We start from the raw sequence: 19,811 nt of genomic DNA on the forward strand, positions 1-19,811 counted from the left end.
GACAGTGATGGGAGGTGGTGTGAGGGAGGTGTCTAGCAACACCTCTGGTGCTGGCAACATTCTGCATCTTAATCTGGGAGATATATTCATTTGTTAACATGTATCAAGCTGTGTGTTTCAGATTTATGCCCTTCATTACAGGTTGGACTTCAGAAAATTTTTACATGTAACCAAACAAAAAAACCAGGCGGTGGGATGGATTTGGGCCCCAGGCCATAATTTGTCAATCCCTAATGTAGACAGAGGGATTATAGACAAGTAACTTTTTCATTTTGTTTCTCTATCTTTTCTGATTTTTTCTGCACTTGGTATATATTACTTACATAATACAAAGTTTTAAAAATGTTAAATTTTAATAGTATAATCTAATTATAATGAAAAAAAAAAAGGCCATACAACAAAGACTCTAATATCTCATTGCTAAGTCAGTCATATCTACCTTGGACAAACGAGATATTTCAAGCGCAAAGGGAAAAATTCACAAGAAATCAAAATTTTCAGCAGTCGTTATTTTAGGTAATCAACACAATAATACTCTAATAGTATTACTGCTACTAATAGTAATAACATCAAATTACAGCCCAATAGTCAATCAGATAATCTGTGCCTTAATAAAAATGATAGGGGTTGCTATGGTCTGAATGTTTCTATCTCCCTAAAACTCATGTATGTTGAAATCCTAATGCCTGATGTGATGGTATTGGGAGGGGTGAGGGCTTTGGGAGGTCATGAGGGTGGAGCCCTTATGAACTGGATTAATGTTTTATAAAAGAGCCTCCAAAGGAACCGCTAGCCCCTTCCACCATGTGAGCCCACAGCGAGAAGGCATTGGCTAAGAAATAGGAAGAGGGCCCTCACCAAATGCGACCATGCTAAAGCTTTGTTCTTGGACTTCCACCCACCAGAACAACAGGAAATAAGTTTCTGTTGTTTATAAGCCACCCAGGCTGTGTAGTGTGTTCAATATGGCAGCCCAAATGGGCTAAGATAAGGATAAACTATTAAAGCACAGCATGCCCACATTATTAAACAACTAAAACAAGAAAATTTGAAGTTTTCATTACAAGTCTTAGCACTCAGGGACAGCGCCTAAAAAGACTGTGGTTCAATGGCCATTCCACCTTTGCCTCTAACAAAATCCTCTCTTATTACTTGAAAAAAGGTCTGAAGTCTTAAAAATTAAGTTATTTACAATCTAGAAAATCCACTTCTCTTGTAGATATATATAACATCAAAGAGCAGGGAGAAAAAAGGCTGGCAAATTGAGATACTTGGACTTGATTTATAGTTGGACTAGATCCTAATATTCCAAGGAAGGACTCCTGGTCAATAAAAAGTTGATTTTAGAAAGTACAGTCTGCTGTTGCTGCTGTTACTGTATCAGCATTTACTGAGCTCTCACTATGCTGATTACTTCACATGGACTCATTTGATCTTTATAATAATTCTATGAGGCTCAGAGAAGTCAAACAACTTGCTGAAGGTCACACAGCTAATAAGTGGCTGAGTGAGGTGTGAAAGCAGATTACTGCTCCCTAAGTTCATACTCCCATCTCCTGAGCTCCTGTTACAGGAGGGGTACAAACATTCAGCAGCTCAGTTTTAACTGGGCTTTCACCAATTCATCAGCATCTGATGAATCCCAGATGCTTTCTCAGCTCTCCAAGTCCTTTTGAGAAGTCATAGACAAGACTGATGTGTTAAAGCAAAACTAATGTTTAATATATGGGCTGGGGAGGAACAATGATTTACCGAGCACTTACCACACCAGGTGCTTTACATACCTTATCTCATTTAACCTCCACAACATATCCATTGATAGACATTATTCTCATCATTTTCTAGGTGAAACAGTTGGACTCAGGGAAGGTATATACCTAGCAAGTGACAGAGCCAAGGTTTGAACCCAGGTTTGGGTGTCTGCAAAGGCTATGCTCTTTTTACTGTATTTTGGGGATTGGAGACTCTGAGGCTTTCTGCATCATGTTACCCACAAAGGGGCAGGGTTGAGAACTCCAATAGGTGCTGAGAGGGCAGAATAAAGGAATGTAAGAATAATATCATTGTTAAATTAATCAAAGTTGGTTTCCTGGAGATATGCTATGTGAGTAGTTTCAAAAGCGGGTGGGTGTGAGTAGAATTCATGGAGAGGCACCCAGGCAGCAAGAAAAGATTATGGAAAAACGCACAAAATTGAAAAGCTCTTGATAAAATCATCTGTATCATTACCAAACTCCTAGAATATAAGCAAATGAAACACATTTAAGTAAATCTTACTTTGTTAACAGAAAGTAAAACTCTCATCAGTATGGACATGCCAAAAAGAACGAGCAATTCTCTTTAAGATGCCAGTTCAAACTAGGACAGGTTATTAGTACTTTAACATAGCTGATCTCTAACAAACGGTCATTTGTTGGCTGATGTAAATGGAGCTGGCAATTTCTCATGGTAGCTTTTACTGGTAAGTCCATATTTCAATGCTACTCCAGGCTGCCAACATGTATCAATTTCAGCAGAAATTCAGGGTATAATCCCTTCAGGTCTGGGATGGGGCACCTAGTGCTGGGAGAGCTCACTGCCAGAGTCCATGTGCAGAGAACAAGGCTTTTCTGAAATTATGGAATACATTTCCATAAGCATATTATCTTTCATAACACAAATAACAAAACAGGAAAGATTTCCTTTAAAAATGACCTTAGTGACTGTCTGGGCATATCAATATAATCCTGAAGTTACTATTAATCTTCAGTCACAAAAAAAAAAAAAGGCATTATTTCCCCAAAGTTCTTTTTATTTCGAAAAGCTAGAGTCCAGATGAAGCATTTAGTTTTCTTCCTACACCACAATGGATGGCAGCTCATAGAATGTAAACGTAGTTATTTTTCTGCCCACTCATTTAAGAAAAAAATGCTGCCCACACCAAATGCCCTTACTACTCCTCAGCTTTTCCTTCATTAATCTCTAGTTGATTTCTTATTCAACAGTGCATATAACACTGCTCTTAGCATTTTCTCCTTTCTCCAGGCTCTAAACTATTCCAGGAGTTCTGCCAGCCTCCTCTCTACTTCAAAATGTCCCTGAGTATTTCTCTACCCTCTTTGGGAAAGAGCATCCGTCCCTCCTCACTGAAACTGTCCTCCTTCCACCTGTGCTCCTGACGTCACCCTCTCCTCCAAGACCTCCCTCGATAACGAACCCTACCATCTCCGACAGACCTCCTTCTCCTTCACAGTTTCTAGGTCCCATCAACTTCACCCTAAATATCCCTGGCGACTACCATGTAGCAACACCCTTTATTTCTCCTCACTGCCAACACTCAGGCTATCCTTTTTGCTTACTTAGATAGTAGTACCATCCATCTTCCTAACTGTTCTCTCTGCCTCTGATTTCTTCCCTTCTAATTAATTCATCAGGTCTAATGCACCAGCTTCATCCTCTAAAACACAGCTTTGACTTTCACTTTTCTACTTAGAATGCTTTAATGGATTGATTATATATCAAATCACTTTCAAAGTTCATAGGGTAGCCCTCTAAAAAGGTAGTTCCCATCCATCATCTTTCCTAATCACACCAGGCTCTATCCAACAAGAGAAACGTAACATACAGTATAGCTACCACTGACTGAATGCTTACTAAGCATCATTCATTCATTCTGCTGTTCATTTTTCACTTATTTATTTTACTGAAGGCCTTCCATGTATCAGGTGCTATTCCAAGCACTGTGAATGCGGCAGTGAACCTAAGAGGCAAAAGTTCTGCCTTCATGCAGCTTTCAACTCAAGTGGGGGATGGACAACAAGCAAATAAATAAGATATGGTATCTGACATGCCTGTAAGTGCTATAAAGAAAAATAAGGTGGGAAAGGGGGTTAGGGAATGGTAATGGGTGTGATTTAAAAGTGTGGTGGGGAAAGGCTCACTGAGAAAGGTAGCATTTGGGCAAAAATCCTAAGGAAGTAAGAAAACAAGCCATGAGGGTATCTGAGGGATGGCGATTCCAGGCAGTGGAAAACCCCTGAACTAGGAACACCCTATATTCAAGCAATAGCTCAGAAGCCAGTGTGAGCAGAGCAAAGTGAGGGAGAATATAGTAAGACAGAGAAAACTAGGCCCAGAGTATGTGGTGCCACTGTATGGACTCTGCCTTTTACTCTGGGTGAGCTGAAAGCCACTGGATGCTTTTGAGCAGAGAAGGGTCACAACCTGACTTAAGTTTTAAAATGATCACTCCAGCTGGTGTGTGTGGAGAACCTGCAGGGCAAGGTTAGAAACAGGGAGAACAGGCAAAAAAAATGGTGGAGACTTAGACTGAGGTGGTAGCAGTAGAGGACAGAATTCACTGATGGATTAGACTGGGGAGTGTGAGAAAAAGAGGAGCCAATGATGACTTCAAGGGTTGTGGACTGAGGAATCGGTAAGACAGAGGAAAAGTTTACTCAGACAGAGAAGACAGTGGGAGGAGAACATGATTAAACGGGAGTGGGAGGAAAACCAGGAGTTCAGTCTCATACATGCTAGCTTTGGGATACCTATTAAGTATCCAAGTAAACTTGTCAGTTAAACAGCTGGATATACACCTTGGAGTTCAATGTCTGACTCCATGCTGAACATATCTGGGAGTCATCAGTGTAGAGATGGTTTTAAAAGCATGAAACTAGAAGAGAGCCCAGGCAGTGAATGTAGATAGAACTGAGCCTTAGAGCACTCCGGCATTTGGAAATTTAGAGATGAGGAAAAGACAGGAAGAGAGGCCAAGAAGAAACAGCCAGTAGGTAAGAAGAAAGCCTGAAAGAGTAATATTATCATGAGGGCTGGGAATTAACCACTGAATTTAGCAACATGGTGGTCACTGGTGACCTTGACAAGAACAGTTTTGGGATAGTGATGAGGACTAAAGTTGACTGGAGTGGGTGCAAAATAGTGACTGGGATGAGATAGTGGAGACAGTGAGTACAGACAGGTCTTCTGAGGACACGTAACCATGCACTGAACCATGTGCTTTACAGGTTAATTAGGAGATAACTCTCTTAATCCTCATATCAACTCTACAAAATAGGTACCATTTATCATTCCCATTTATAAATGGGAAAAAAAAAAAACCCTGAAGCTCAGAAAAGTTAAATAATTCACTCAGTGGAGGAATCTGTGATTGGCAAGACCAGCAGCCCAAACCCAGATTTGTCAAATTCCAAAGTCTAACCCTGGTGAGGAAGCAGCTGTGACCTATTTCTGTTTCCATGGATTCACCAGTTCTTTAACAAGGTCCTATACCTCTAAAGCCAGCCCTCTCGGGGAACACCAAAGCAGACCCCCGTTTTCCTTTGCGCACCTGTCAGCGCTTCTCTAGACGAAGTCATCACTGCACTGACCTGAGTTAGGGAGCACTGATCCTTTGCCGTTCTTCACATCCACCACCCAGGTGGCTTCTTTACCCTCAGGGCCATCTTTCACCTTGAAGGCAAAAATACCACCAATTTTCTTCACAAACTGCTCCCCTTCCTGGAAAGAAAAATGATACAGTTATATTAAGTCCATTTCCCTGGCTTTTCCCCCAAACTAAATGTTTAAATAGATACATGACGTGAGCAGCTGGGCCAGCAGGCAGTCCCCAAGCTCCCTTAAGATCTTTTACGCAGAAAAGTCTGAAAGACAACCAGGCAACAACTCCCTCATCTGCCAAATTTCTTGTTAAAAATGGCTTTCCGGATACAACTGGTGGAAGGACAGGGAAAATGGGGGAGTGAGTGGCACAGCCAGCAGTATTTTACTAAAATAGCCTTCCCTTGTCTCAATAATTTCTCAAAGATTCACTCTGGCCTCTCTAAATGTAGGAACCCTAACTCCTCTTTTTTCTGGGGGGGGGCGGGGGCAGGAAATTTCCTTCACATATATTTTGGGTGTTCCACAATCAGAATTTTTTTTTTAATTTATCCATAGTCATACAGGACTTACGTATTTTTTTCCACTTTTTAATTGAAGTATAGTCAGTTTACAATGTTCTATCAATTTCTGGTGTACAGCATAATGTTTCAGTCATACATATACATATATATTTCTTTTCATATTCTTTTTCATTATAGGTTACTACAAGATACTGAATATAGTTCCCTGTGCTATACAATATAAACTTGTTTATCTGTTTTACATATAGTAGTTAGTATCTGCAAATCTCAAACTCCCATTTTATCCCTTCCCACTCCCTTTCCCCCCTGGTAACCATGAGTTTGTTTTCTGTCTGTGAGTCTGTTTCTGTCTTGTAAATAAATACATTTGTATCTTTTTTTTTAGATTCCACATATAAGTGATATCACTTGGTATTTTTCTTTCTGTCTGTCTTACTTCACTCAGAATGACATTCTCCAGGTCCATCCATGTTGCTGCAAATGGCATTATTTTATTTTTCTTTATGGCTGAGTAGTATTCCATTGTATAAATATGCCACAACTTCTTTATCCAGTCATCTGTCAATGGACATTTAGATTGTTTCTGTGTCTTGGCTATTGTATGTAGTGCTGCTGTGAACATTGGGATGCATCTATCTTTTTGAATTACAGCTTCTTCTGGATATATGCCCAGGAGTTGGATTGCTGGATCATACAGTAAGTCTATTTTTAGTCTTTTGAGGAATCTCCATACTGTTTTCCATAATGGCTGTACCAAACTACATTCCCACCAACAGTGAAGGAGGGTTCCCTTTTCTCTACACTCTTTCTAGCATTTACACAATCAGAATGTAAAGATAAATGGTTCAACTTATTTCCTGGATTAGTATAAAGAATTACACAGGAATAAAGTGTAGAGAATTATACAAGTAATAAACCACCTACCACCTACTTTTGGATCTTGGGGAATGAAGCTGAAAAAATAACCTCAGATCCACATCTCTGTAGGTTGGTTTCCTTTCTCCCTCCTTCTCCCTTCATTCCCACTCTGTTTCATCTTTCCTTACTGAAATATTTATTGACTGAAACAATGACTGGCACTAGATATTGTTCCAGGCATTAAGGAGTAAGAACTGTAAATGATAATACACTCTGACCACTATGACAACATACTGGGATAAAGGAGAACACAAGGAGAACAGAGGAGCCGCTAGGCTGGCTGGCAGGATGAATAACTCACACACCTTAAAAAACACACACACAATCATTTTATTGCAATTATTTTCTTCAGAGAAGACATACATTTTATTGTGGAAAAATAGAAAATTATTGATATGCAAAAAGAAAATATAAGCCATTCATAATTTCACCAGAGAAAAAAAAATTGATATAAATGCCCTCCATTTTTCTTCTCTGCATATATATTTTTTAAATGAGATCACAGTGTATATACTGTTTTGTAATTCACTTTTCAGTTTAATATAGCTATCTTTACTACTGTGTCATTAAATATCCTTCTACATAGTTTAAAATGACTATACGTGGTCTTTAACTGTAGAAGTATACTATACTTTATTTAACCTGTTAAATAAATTAATCTCTAAGTCTATTTGAATTTTCTTATAATTTCTAATAGTTTTTATTCCTCATCTTTAATTTTAGCCCTATACCCCTACAGTAATTTATGTTCAAGATTATTCCTTTTGGTATCATAATATTTGTTCTTTTAACAGACATTTAAATGCTTATTATGCTCAGGTACTGTGCTAGGTACCTGAAATATTCAAATAATTATCATTAGATACTAAACTCTAATTCTATGTATGCAGAGAGTCTGGCCTAAGTTCTTTCTTTTTGCTGTGTTTTGTTTGTTTTACAACAACTTCATTGAGATGTAATTAACATAACATAGAAGTTCCTTTTAAAATATATAATTCAGTGGCATTTTAGTTTATTCAAAGTTGTGCAACCAACACTACTATCTAATTTTAGAACATTGTCATCACCCCAAAAAGAAACCCATACCCATTAGTAGTCATCCCCTGACTCCTGCCATTCTCCCCTCCTGCTCGCCCCTGACAACCACTAATCTACTTTCAGTCTTGGTGGATTTGCTTTTTCTGGACATTTCATACAAATGGAATCACACAACATATGATCTTTTGTGACTGGTTTCTTTCACTTAATGCTTTTAAGGTTCATTCATGTTGAAGCACGCAGCAGTAATTAAATCCTTTTTATGACCAAATGAGATTCCATTGTATGGATGTAGCACATTTTGTTTAGCCATTCATCAGTTGACGGCTGTTTCCCCTTTTTAGCTATTATTAATACTACTACTACAGACATCTGTGTACAAATTTTTACATGCACATGGGCTCTAATTCCTCTTAAGTATATAGTTAGAAGTGAAAATTTGGGTTGTAAGGTGATGTTTAACTTCTTGGGGAACTATCAAACTGTTTTTTTAAAGTGGCTGCACCATGTTACAATCTTACCTGCAATAAATGAGGTTCCAATTTCTCCACATCCTTACCAACATTTTTGTCTGTCTTCTTGATTTTAGTTATCCTAATGGGTGTGTCAATCTTTTTCTCATATATAGATAACACACCTGAACGAATCCAGAATCAACCATGGGTCTCAGGACTTCAAAAAAGCTATTCTAAAAATATTCAGTCTAGGCCTACTTATCTCAACAGCCATGGAGGCAATTCTTATATGTGAGGGTCCTTAAATCAACTACCAACATTTTCTAGTTAAATCAAGAAAACAAAATGACTGTCAGATTTTTTTAAAGGTTATATGTACTTTTTATTTTTATACAATTTTTAAAGGTTATACTCCATTTACAGTTATTACAAAATATTGGCTATATTCCTCATGTTGTACAATACATCTTTTAGCTTATCTTATACCCAATAGTTTGTACCTCCCACTCCCCATCCTTATGTTTCCCTTCCCCACTCTCTCCCCACTGGCAACCACTAGTTTGTTCTCTATATCTGTGAGTCTGCTCCCTTTTTGTTATATTCACTAGTTCATTGTATTTTTTAGATTCCACACATAACTGCTATCATACATTATTTGCCTTTCCCTGTCTGACTTATTTCACTCAGCAGAATGCCTTCCAAGTCCATTTATGTTGTTGCAAGTGGAAAATTTTTACTCTTTTTTTAAAAGCTGAGTAGTATTCCACTGTGTGTGTGTGTGTGTGTGTGTGTATACGTATAGATAGATACAGCAATATATATATTGACAAAAGACATAGATCAATAATACAGAATCAAAATCCCAGAAATACACCTACATGAATGCATTCAACTGATCTTTGACAAAGAAGCAAAGGTACTTCAATGAAGAAAGGATAGGTTTTTCAACAAAAGGTGACGGAATAATTGAATGTCTATAAATAAAATAAGTATGAATAGGTTTCCATTTTGTAAATAAGTTCATTTGAGTCATTTTTTTTCAAGATTCCACAATATAAGTGACATCGTATGGTATATTTCTTTCTCTTTCTGGCGACTCAGATTTTTTTCAGTGAAAGAGAAATTCTCTTATTTTGGCTTCCCTTAAAAGATCTCACTCAAATTGTTTAAGTGAACTTTAGGAAAAATCATTAACAACAATAATAATCTTTGGGGAACTACAAAGTTTTCAAGTGTTTTTTATATACATTTTTCTTTAATTTCATAAAACCCTGTAAGTAGCTGGACAGGTGTTAATAGTAGCTCATTAAGCAGAAAAAAACAACTGAGGCTCAAAAAGGTTAAGAATCCTTTAGACTGTTCTCTATCCTAGTGCTAAGAAACTCATCTACGATAACCCACCTAACAATACTGTAATCCATCTAATATCACTTTCAGGTTTGAATTTAAATGGCTTCCCAAAGCCTCGAGGATTAAAGTCTGTCTTTACATATCATTCAAGATACTTCATAATCTCAAGGATACTTATTTATTCTTCTCTTCAGCCCCTTTTTCATCCCCCTCAGGTTTTTTGTTCTAAAAATATTGACCATTTTGAATACCATGAACACACATGCCTCTATGCCTTTGCTCATGCCCTGTCGTGGGTCACTCACCTCCTCCTCTTCTCCATTCCCACTCCAACCTCATCCAGTCAAGTCTCAACTCACAGGCTAACTCCTCTGGGAAGGCTTCTCTGTCTCTACTGGACACCCTGACGGTCCTTTGCACATGCACCCACATGTAAGTTCCTTGCTAAAGCAGTTATTCTTTTCTGGGAAAAATTTTCCATGTCTATCTTCCCACTACACTGTATGTTCCCTGAGGGGCAGGGACATATGACAAGTAAGCAGTCCAACCAGAACTCAATTTCAGGTTGGTTTAGCTTCAAGTTGAATGCTCTTTCCATTTGATCATACCATACGACAATGCAGGTTACATCAATACTTCCAAACTTTAGTCTATGAAAGTAGTTTCTGTCACCACAAATGAATTAAAAGAAAGTTCAAAGTCTTTTCCACATTCCTTGAAATCTTTTATCATTCAAGGTTCTGTGGAGATAATCTAGAAGAGTAGGTTAGTAACGCTGGTGTGCTGAGCCACCCAAAGAGTCAGGCTTCCTTTGGGGCCAATGGCTGATGAACAACTACTTCCAGCAGCATCCATGCCATCTGCTTGCACAATGCATCAGGAATAGAGTCATGGCAGACACCAAGTTAGACCCAGGAAAACACCAGCAGACGTTTAGAAATTCTACCTGAAACTTGGAGAGAAATTTCTCCCACTTCCTTAAGAGAGGTGTAGGTTAATTCTGCACTTGCTGTTCCTTTTGAGAACCAACTGATCTTCTTATAGAATCATACCCTTTGGTCAATAAAACACTTTCAGTTGAAGAGGGAGTGAGAAAGGGTAAGGAAACAGACAAAGAGGAGAGAGTTAAAACGGTAAAAACATTTGTTGTGAAACTGGAGATCACTAATCCTAAGAAAATTCTAAGTGCCTCCTTGCTTGAAGAAAAGTACTTTCTGAGTAGGCAAAAGGTCAAGGAGTAGGTCCTGTCGTAAACTTAATAGGAACAAAAAATTAAGACAGAATTCAAAGAAGGGCAATGGGGTATTGCTAACAAAGACAAAAGTGGAAATAAAATCTCTTGCCAGACTTCCTTTGCTGATGCAGAAAATGCATGAATTGACAAAAGATTTCAAGACTTTCACTTTCTAGTGCTACAAACATTTAGGAAACTGACAGTCGTGGGAAGGAGAAAGAAACAAGGGGACAAGGTCCATGCCAGTGAAGTTATAGCGGGAGTAGAAAAGAATTAAAATGGGAGCAAGAGGCATTCATTTGCAAAGCTAAAAAAAGACTGAAATAAAAATAGACTGTTGTTAATCTCAATAATAAAGTATTCAATGACTGATATACAGCCATATCAGATACTCAGTATTTATTTATTTGACAGAATAAAGTTGAAAAAAAATGGGACAACTTGGCAAAAGCAACTATCCTATAGGTTACTCTGAGGGCAATAATTGGTAGCATGAAAAAACTTTTTTTCAAGCTGAGCCCTTAGAGAGTCTACCTTCATTTTAGTGGACACTTGTAATGAAAGAAATTTAAAAAACGATAATGAGATATATTTTCCTACTAGACTGGCAAAGATTTTTTTAAAACCAGCCAACAAAGCACTGGAGACAGTGTGAAGAAAAAACAGTCATTAAGTCTGTAAATTAGTACCCTCTTTTTGGTGGGTAGTTTGGCAATATGTATCAAAATGCTAAACATCCGTATCTCATGACCCAACAATTTCCCTCTCTATTTATGCTAAAGTGATCATGACATTTTTTTACTTAAAGACAGTACAAAAGGAAAACATACTATTTTTTTATTTGTAAGATTTAACAAGATACAACACAATGTTCATCATAGGAGGCTAGTTAAATATATTATGTTACATATATTCAAACATGTACTATGTGGTCATTAAAACCAATGGTAAGGATTTATATTTATGGGCAGGAAACATACTATCAAGAGAAAAAAGCAAGTTATAAAACAATGGGTAACTTGACAAAATTCAACACTCATTTATGATAAAAACTGTTACCAAAGTGGGTATAGAGGGAACATATCTCAACATAATAAAAGCTATTTATGACAAACCCACAGCCAGCATAATACTCAATGGTGAAAAACTGAAAACCTTTCCACTAAAATCTGGAACAAGACAAGGATGTCCACTCTCATCATTTCTATTCAACATGGTCTTGGAAGTCCTAGCCACAGCTATCAGGCAAGAAAAAGACATAAAAGGGATCCAAATTGGAAGAGAAGAGATAAAATTGTCACTATATATGGATGACATGATACTAAATATAGAAAACCCTAAAAGCTCCACATATACTAGAGCTCATAAAAGAATTCAGCAAGGTAGCAGGAAACAAGATTAACACATAGAAATCAGTTGCATTTCTTTACACTAACAATGAAAAAGCAGGAAAAGAAAGTAAAGAAACAATCATTTTAAAATCACATCCAAAAAATAAAATACTTAGGAATACATCTGACCAGGAAGGTGAAAAACTTATACATGGAGAACTATAAAACACTGATGAAGGAAATTAAAGATGACTTAAAGAAATGGAAAAATACCCCATGCTCTTGGATTGGAAGAATCAATATTGTTAAAATGGCCATTCTGCCCAAGGCAATCTACAGATTTAGTGCGATCCATACCAAATTACCCATGACATTCTTCACAGAACTAGAACAAATAATTCTAAAATTTATATAGAATCACAAAAGATCTAGAATTACGAAAGCAATATTGAAGAAAAAGAACAAAGCTGGAGAAATAACCCTCCCAGACTTCAGACAATACCACAGAGCTACAGTAGTCAAAACAGCACGGTATTGTCATAAAAACAGACAATATGAACCAATGGAACAGAATAGAGAGCCCAGAAATAAACCCACAGACCTACAGTCAATTAATTTTTGACAAAGGAGGCAAAAATATACAATGGAGAGAAGACAGTCTCTTCAGCAAGTGGTGCTGGGAAAACTGGACAGCACCATGTAAATCAATGAAGAACACTCCCTCGCACCATACACAAAAATAAACTCAGAATGGTTTAAAGACTTAAATATTAGACAAGACATGATAAACCTCCTAGAAGAAAACATAGGCACAATATTATCTGACATAAATCTTAGCAATGTTCTCCTAGGGCAGTCTACCCAGGTAACAGAAATAAAAGCAAAAATAAACAAATGGGACCTAATTAAACTTAAAAGCTTTTGCACAGCAAAGGAAACCATAAGCAAAACAAAAAGACAACCTATGGAATGGGAGAAAATATTTGCAAATGATGCGAATAACAAAGGTTTAATTTCCAGAATAAACAGCTCATACAACTTAACAATAAAAAAACAAACAACCCAATCCAAAAATGGGCAGAAGACCTAAACAAGCAGTTCTCCAATGAAGACATACCAATAGCTAATAGGCACATGAAAAAATGCTCAATATGGCTAATTATCAGAGAAATGCAAATCAAAACTACAATGAGGTATCAGTCAAAATGGCCATCATTCAAAAGTCCACAAATGATAAACGCTAGAGAGGGTGTCGAGAAAAGGGAACCCTCCTACACTGCTGGGTGGAAATGTAGTTTGGTGTAGCCATTATGGAAAACAGTATGGAGATTCCTCAAAAAACTAAAAATAGACTTACCCTATGATCCAGTAATCCCACACCTGGGCATATATCCTGAGGGAACTCTAACGCAAAAAGATACATGCACCCCAATGTTCAAAACAGCAGTATTTACAGTAGCTAAGACATGGAAACAACCTAAATGTCCACTGACAGATGACTGGATAAAGAAGTTGTGGTATATTTATACAATGGAATACTACTTGGTCATTAAAAAGAATCAAATAATGCTATTTGCAGCAACATAGATGGACCTAGAGATCATCATTCTAAGTGAAGTAAGCCAGAAGGAGAAAGAAAAATACCAGATGATATCACTTATATGTGGAATCTTACAAAAAGGAAAAAAAGGGCACTAACGAACTCATCTACAAAACAGAAACAGACTCTCAGACATAGTAAACAATCTTATGGTTACTGGGGGGAAAGAGGTGGGAAGGGATAAATTCGTTGAGTTTGACAATTGTACTTCAATAAAAAAAAATTTTAATTAAAAATAAAACAACATGGGGGAGGGTACAGCTCAGTGATAAAGTACGTGCCTAGCAAGCACAAGGTCCTGGGTTCAGTCCCCAGTACCTCCATTAAAAATAAACAAATAAATAAAAGCCAATTACCTTCTCCCCAAAATAAAATAATAAATAAATTTTAAAAATAAAATAAAATTAAAACAACAGGTAGATCCACACACGTGTATCCCTGTAAGACAGCGGTAGGATAGGCCTGCAGTTCCTGGGCCAGTGCCTGCCTGCTGGGAACTGTCAGCCCTGGCCCCTTCTACCTCAGGAAGGTTGTTGATCATTATGAAAATTCTAGAAATGCAGGGTACTTTGTCAAGACCCATCAGTCACATTAGCTGTTTTCCCATCTAGGGTGTAATCACCTCAAGATGTTAAGAAATCCTTTGTGCTACAATAAGGGAGTTAGGAGATAGGCATGATGTTTGTCTTCACACTGTAGCTCTAACATGAGAGAAATGTGCACCTTAAATGTTTTGAATCCTTTTCTTTACTTCAGCCCACTTTAGTCAGCTTAATAGACGTGTAATTGGAATTGTGTGACTCTGGCTATAACTGTGCCTTGTTGGTCTCAAAGTTAAAATTAATTATGAAATTCCAGGATGCCTTTAAGTTTGAAACAGTGAAGTAAATATCTAATTTGGCCTGAAAAGAATAACTCTTTTTGGAGAAAAATTACTGTTAGGTTGCCTTAGTATGATTATTAGATAAACATAGGTCTGCATATATAATAAAATTAAAAACTCAACGTATGTTGTATGATCCTAGTTATATAAAACTGTATGTTCATATACATAAAGATGTCTGAAAGAATGTCAAATCACTGTTAACATTTTAGTGAACTCTAAGTAATGGCATTTCGGGAGATTTTTAATTTTTCTTTTTTATATATTTCTGTATAAATTTTTAATTAGCTCATTTTTGCAACAAGAGAAACAAATTTTAAAACTTTGAAAAACCCAAGCACAAAATCTTTCTTTCCAAAAGGAGTTTTGATATAAGGTACCTTTAAAGGCTCCTTTAATTATTCTTTTGAATGGTTCTAAGTGAGATCTTCCTAATTCAGAAGGAAATTACACCAAAATAAATTAGAATCCCTTTATATAACTCAAATCTGAAGATTTATACATGTCTGAAATGTACTCTTACCAGAATTATAAGGAAGCCAAAATACACACTTATAAATCTAATATACAACAACAATACTTGATAACATGGTATAAATTTTCAACTTGTACTATTTCATGACAACACCTGAAATCTGTATCTGCTTCCTTTAGCCCCAGGGTCCTCCTGGTAGCATTTTATATGAATCTTACTTACCTCTTCAAGCTTCTTCTCAATCTCCTTAAACACAAGATTTGCCTTAAATCCATCAACTGCAGAGCTGGTTGGAGCAGCCTCAATTTGATGAGTTCTAAAAGAACCGGGGAAAAGAACTCATTTCAATCCATGGAGTCATATAGGTCCTAGGTTTTTTAACATTGATATAGTAGTAACTTCCAAAAACCCTAAGAATGGAAATATTGTGACTCTTATCCAAAGGAAACTGTTATTAAGCCAATAAAACAATTAACCTTTTTTTCCCATTTTTTTCAACCAATACTGAGTGCTCACTAGGTGGTAGGCACTGTCCTTGAAAATACTGTAAAACCACCGAATCTACTCCCATGAAGCCTCTATGCCGGGGGGGAGGGGGGAGACAATGAACATGCAAAAACACGCAAAAAAAGTAAAGAATATCATTACTATGAAGAAAATAAGGCAGTTTAAGGGGATATAGAGAAAGTATATCTATGTGTATTGGGTGGTCTATTTTAGATAGCCTAGTCAGACAGGCCTCTGGGAGGAGGTGATATTGAAATTAGATCTTAAATTATGTAAATGAGCCAGCCATGTAAGGATTTAGGTGGGGAAGCCAGTTCTATACTTCTAGTATAAAGAACTTGAGGTAGAAACTACCTTATAGTTAAGGAACTACAAGAAGACCAAGCATGGCTGGGGCAGAGCAGAGGAGAAGGATCTAAGGTCACAGAAACATACAGGGCAGGATAACAAGGGGCTTTGCAGGTCGTGGTTAGGAGTTTGGGTTTTAAGTATAGTGAGAAGAACGCTGGGGTATAAGCTGGAGAGTAGCACAACCCAATTCACATGTTTTAAAAAATAAATCTGGCTGCCAGCTGGAAAACAGACTGTAAGGGGGCAAGTGGGGAGGCAGGGAGACCAATTCAGAGGTCACTGCAGTGGTCCAGGCAAGAGATGATGATGATTAAACAGGGTACAAGGAAGTGGGGAGTAAGCAGAGGTTGGACTCAGGGTTTATTTTTTAGCTACGGTGCAAGACACGAATTTAACACTATGAGCCTACTGGCTGTTACTTACAGAACAATTCTAGACAAGTGGCCTGGTGTGGCAGAAGGAACACAGCCTCTGCAGCCACAAGGGCTGGGTTGGAATCCCAAGGCTTCCTCCGCTCACTAGCTGTCTGATTCTGAGCAAGCTACTTCGTCTCTGCAATGTCTAGTGGGAAGGCAGGGAAGGAGGTGGAGAGTGCCAATAAGGTGGCAGAATTAAATGGAATCTTGGGTGTAAGGTAGCTAGCAGACTCTGGCCCATGGTTAAAAAAAAAAAGAGACAGCCATGGCTGTTATGGGCTACAGAGCCTCAAGAATTACATATAGATGGAAACTCAAAGGGTCTGAGGAAGGTGACAGCATCTTAGGATGTTGAGTAATTCCTCTGATACACCACAAGTGTGCTGTTGATGGCTGGGGCTGCAAATGAAACAACCCACATGGGAAGAATATGTCTGAAGATTCAAGGGCACAGCAGCGGCTCAGCAAAGCGTTCCTTTCTTCTTTCTCTACCCTCTCTCTCCTTCCTTCTCTCTTTTTCTCTCTCCCTACCCACCCAATCCATTTCTCCTTCTTCTTCCCTTTCCTTCTTTCTATCATTTTGTAAATATTTAATGACTGCTTGCTACATGCCAAGCATTGTTCAAGGTACTGGGAGTATAATGGGGAACAAGTCAGACTCAGTCCCAGTCCTAAGTTTATATTCTTCTGGGAGAAAAAGAAGTAAACAGACAAAATAACTGCAAGTATTAGGAAGCAAACAAAAAGAGGAACCTACTTTAGGTAAGGCAGTCAAGGAATAATGTCACTGAGCAAGTGAGTTTAAGCTAAGACCCAATGAAGGGTAGAAAAGGAGCTAGCCATACAAAGAGGAAACTGCAAAGATCCTGAGAGAGAAAAGAGTTTGGTTTGTCAAAAGAAAGTAAAATAGGTCACTAGAGTACAGTAACTGGGGGGAGAATGACATGAAATGAAACTGGAGAACTGGGCAGGGACCAGATCATGCAGGCCAAAATAGGGAATCTGGGAAGCCACTGAAATGATTAAATAGGGAAGTGAAATAGTTTGATCTGTGATTATTCTTACAACAGTGTGCAGAAGGAACTGGCGGGGTTGGGGTGCAAGAAACTAGCAGGGGAGAGAGTTACGAGGCTGCTAGAGTAGCCCAGGTAAGCAGTGATGGTGACCTGGACTACAGCATGGGCAGTCTGCTAGTGGAGACGGAGAGAAGTGGTTTCAAAGTATATTTTGGAGATAGAATCCAGAGGTCTTGCTGCTGGGAATAAGGGAGATTTAAGAGGGAGGGGAAAGGGCAACGATGACTTAGCTGCTTGGCCTGAATAACCAAGGGGATGGTAGTGCCATTTATTGACAAAAGGAAGAACGCAATGGGAGTAGAGGGGATCAAAGTTCCATCTCAGGTATGGTCAGTACAAGATGTGAGACATGAGACAAGAGGCAGTTGGATATGAATCTAGAGCTCAGAGGAGAGGTCAAGGCTTGAGATAAAGCGGGGTAAATCATTAGCGCAGCGAAAGCATTTAAATCTGTGGAACTCAACAGAGTAATAATTTAGAAGTCTGGGAGAGAGGAGGAAGCAGCAGCCAGTAATGCAAGAGGAAAGCTGGAAGAGCACGGTCTCACAGAAGCTGAGAGGGGAGAAAGAATCTGGGAGGGAGGGAGGGAGGTGTGAACTCTGTCAGATGCTGCCAAAGGTCAAGCACTCACTAGATTTAGCAACACGAAGAGTTCAGGTGACTTTGACAAAAGCAATTTTAAGGAAGAGCTGGAAGGTAGAAGTCAGATTACAGTAAGTTAAAGAGTGAATAGGAGAGGGAAATAGAGACAGTGTGGCTCTTTTGAGACATTACTTTTAGGGGAACAGTGAAATGGAGCGGTTTCTGCAGTGGAGTGTGGTAGTAAGGAAAATCTGTTTTTGTTTTAAGATGAACATACCAGAGCATGTCTGCCTGCTGATGGTAATGAACCAGGGAAAAAGAGAGAGGAGATAAATCTTGAGAAAGTGATGGGATGAGATCTAGTGGCCTGTGAAGGAAGAGAAGACGCAAGGGAAGAAAGAGGATCAGATGAGTGCAATCCTAGACAGGTCTTGGGATGGAAATAAGGGAGTTTGGGTCTAACAGCTTTTATTTTTTCAACAACATACAAAGCAAAGCAATCAGCTGAGAAGGAGGGTGAAAGGTGCATATGGGAAGTCCAGGAGGTTGAAAAGTGAGCCTACTAGAGGAAATCATTACTATCACAACAAGGAATGGAACTCAGCTCCCACCAGGCTGAAAAATGGGTCCTTCTCAGAGGATGGCATGCGACTCCACACACCCACACCTTTGCCATTGCTGCTCCCTGTGCCTGGAATACCTCTGGCCTAGCAAACTCCATTCTACCTTCAAGATCCAGGACAGGAAACTCCCTTTTTACGAAACGCTACTAAATGCCAGCTTCTCAAGAGTAGATACCAAAGCTTAAAAAAAACAAAAACAAAAAAACACTTTACTTATATTCCCAGTTCCTAGCACACAATAGGTATTCGGTAAATAGTGACTCAATAGAACTGAATTACACTGAATTCTTCCTTAGCTAAGTTCTAATTTTCCTCCTGTTCCATTTAGAGCAGAATTATCTATGGTACACCACCTTCTCAGTCAAAAGTCTGAATGAGTGATCTAAAATCTAGGGACCACAACTAGTCCTCCACAAGCCAATTTCATTTCATTAATAGTCATTATAAATAATAATTTAGAAGTCTGGGAGAGAGGAGGAATTTTCAGCCTTTAATCATAATTATCACTGTGCCCTTTTCTAAGCATGCCACTTTCTAACTGTATGTGATAAAATAACAGACCCTTTTCACTGTATGTACAAAATATCTTGATACGTGATGGGGCAGAGTCCAGACGAGTTCCCACAGGTCACAGATATTTATATTGCTTGTTTTAAAAAGCTCGTCAAGCTAATAGCCAACTTTTCATCCAGATTACAAAAAAAATTACTATATAAAGTTATAGCAATACTTTCTGAAAACCCCTCACATCTGACAATTTGCTTGATGTATGCCCTGCTCTAGGGAAGCTATATAACTTCAGCAAACTCAGAACAGAGATTACTCATATTACAAAAGGATGCTCCTCATGATTTCTTTATATACGAAGTTCTCTTAGTAGAAACTAAAATTTGACTGTATTTTTTTAACTTGGTTTATACATAAGTTCCCTGAAATAAATTTACTATAAAAAATTTTGGAAGGCACTCTGAAGATTAACTATTTGGTGTATGAATTCTCTCTCTGCTTCCTGAAATTTTCATTCTAAGGCCTAGAACACAGGCACTGTTTCAACAATGTCAAAGGTCAG

At 38.1% G+C, this 19,811-nt stretch overlaps 1 protein-coding gene across 1 annotated transcript in view; it reads right to left on the minus strand.

Moving 5' to 3' along the window:
• The window catches only part of SCP2 (sterol carrier protein 2), a 96,930-nt gene that overhangs the window by 6,666 nt on the left and 70,453 nt on the right, over window positions 1-19,811 (minus strand). Inside the window, exons 13-14 of the mRNA XM_010951783.3 lie at window positions 15,410-15,503; window positions 5,370-5,499 (exon numbers count right to left, since the gene is read on the minus strand). Of these exons, the coding sequence (XP_010950085.1) occupies window positions 5,370-5,499; window positions 15,410-15,503 (224 nt within the window). The remainder of the gene's footprint in view (window positions 1-5,369; window positions 5,500-15,409; window positions 15,504-19,811) is intronic.

This window comes from Camelus bactrianus, chromosome 13, assembly GCF_048773025.1.
Source record: "Camelus bactrianus isolate YW-2024 breed Bactrian camel chromosome 13, ASM4877302v1, whole genome shotgun sequence".
NCBI lineage: Eukaryota > Metazoa > Chordata > Mammalia > Artiodactyla > Camelidae > Camelus > Camelus bactrianus.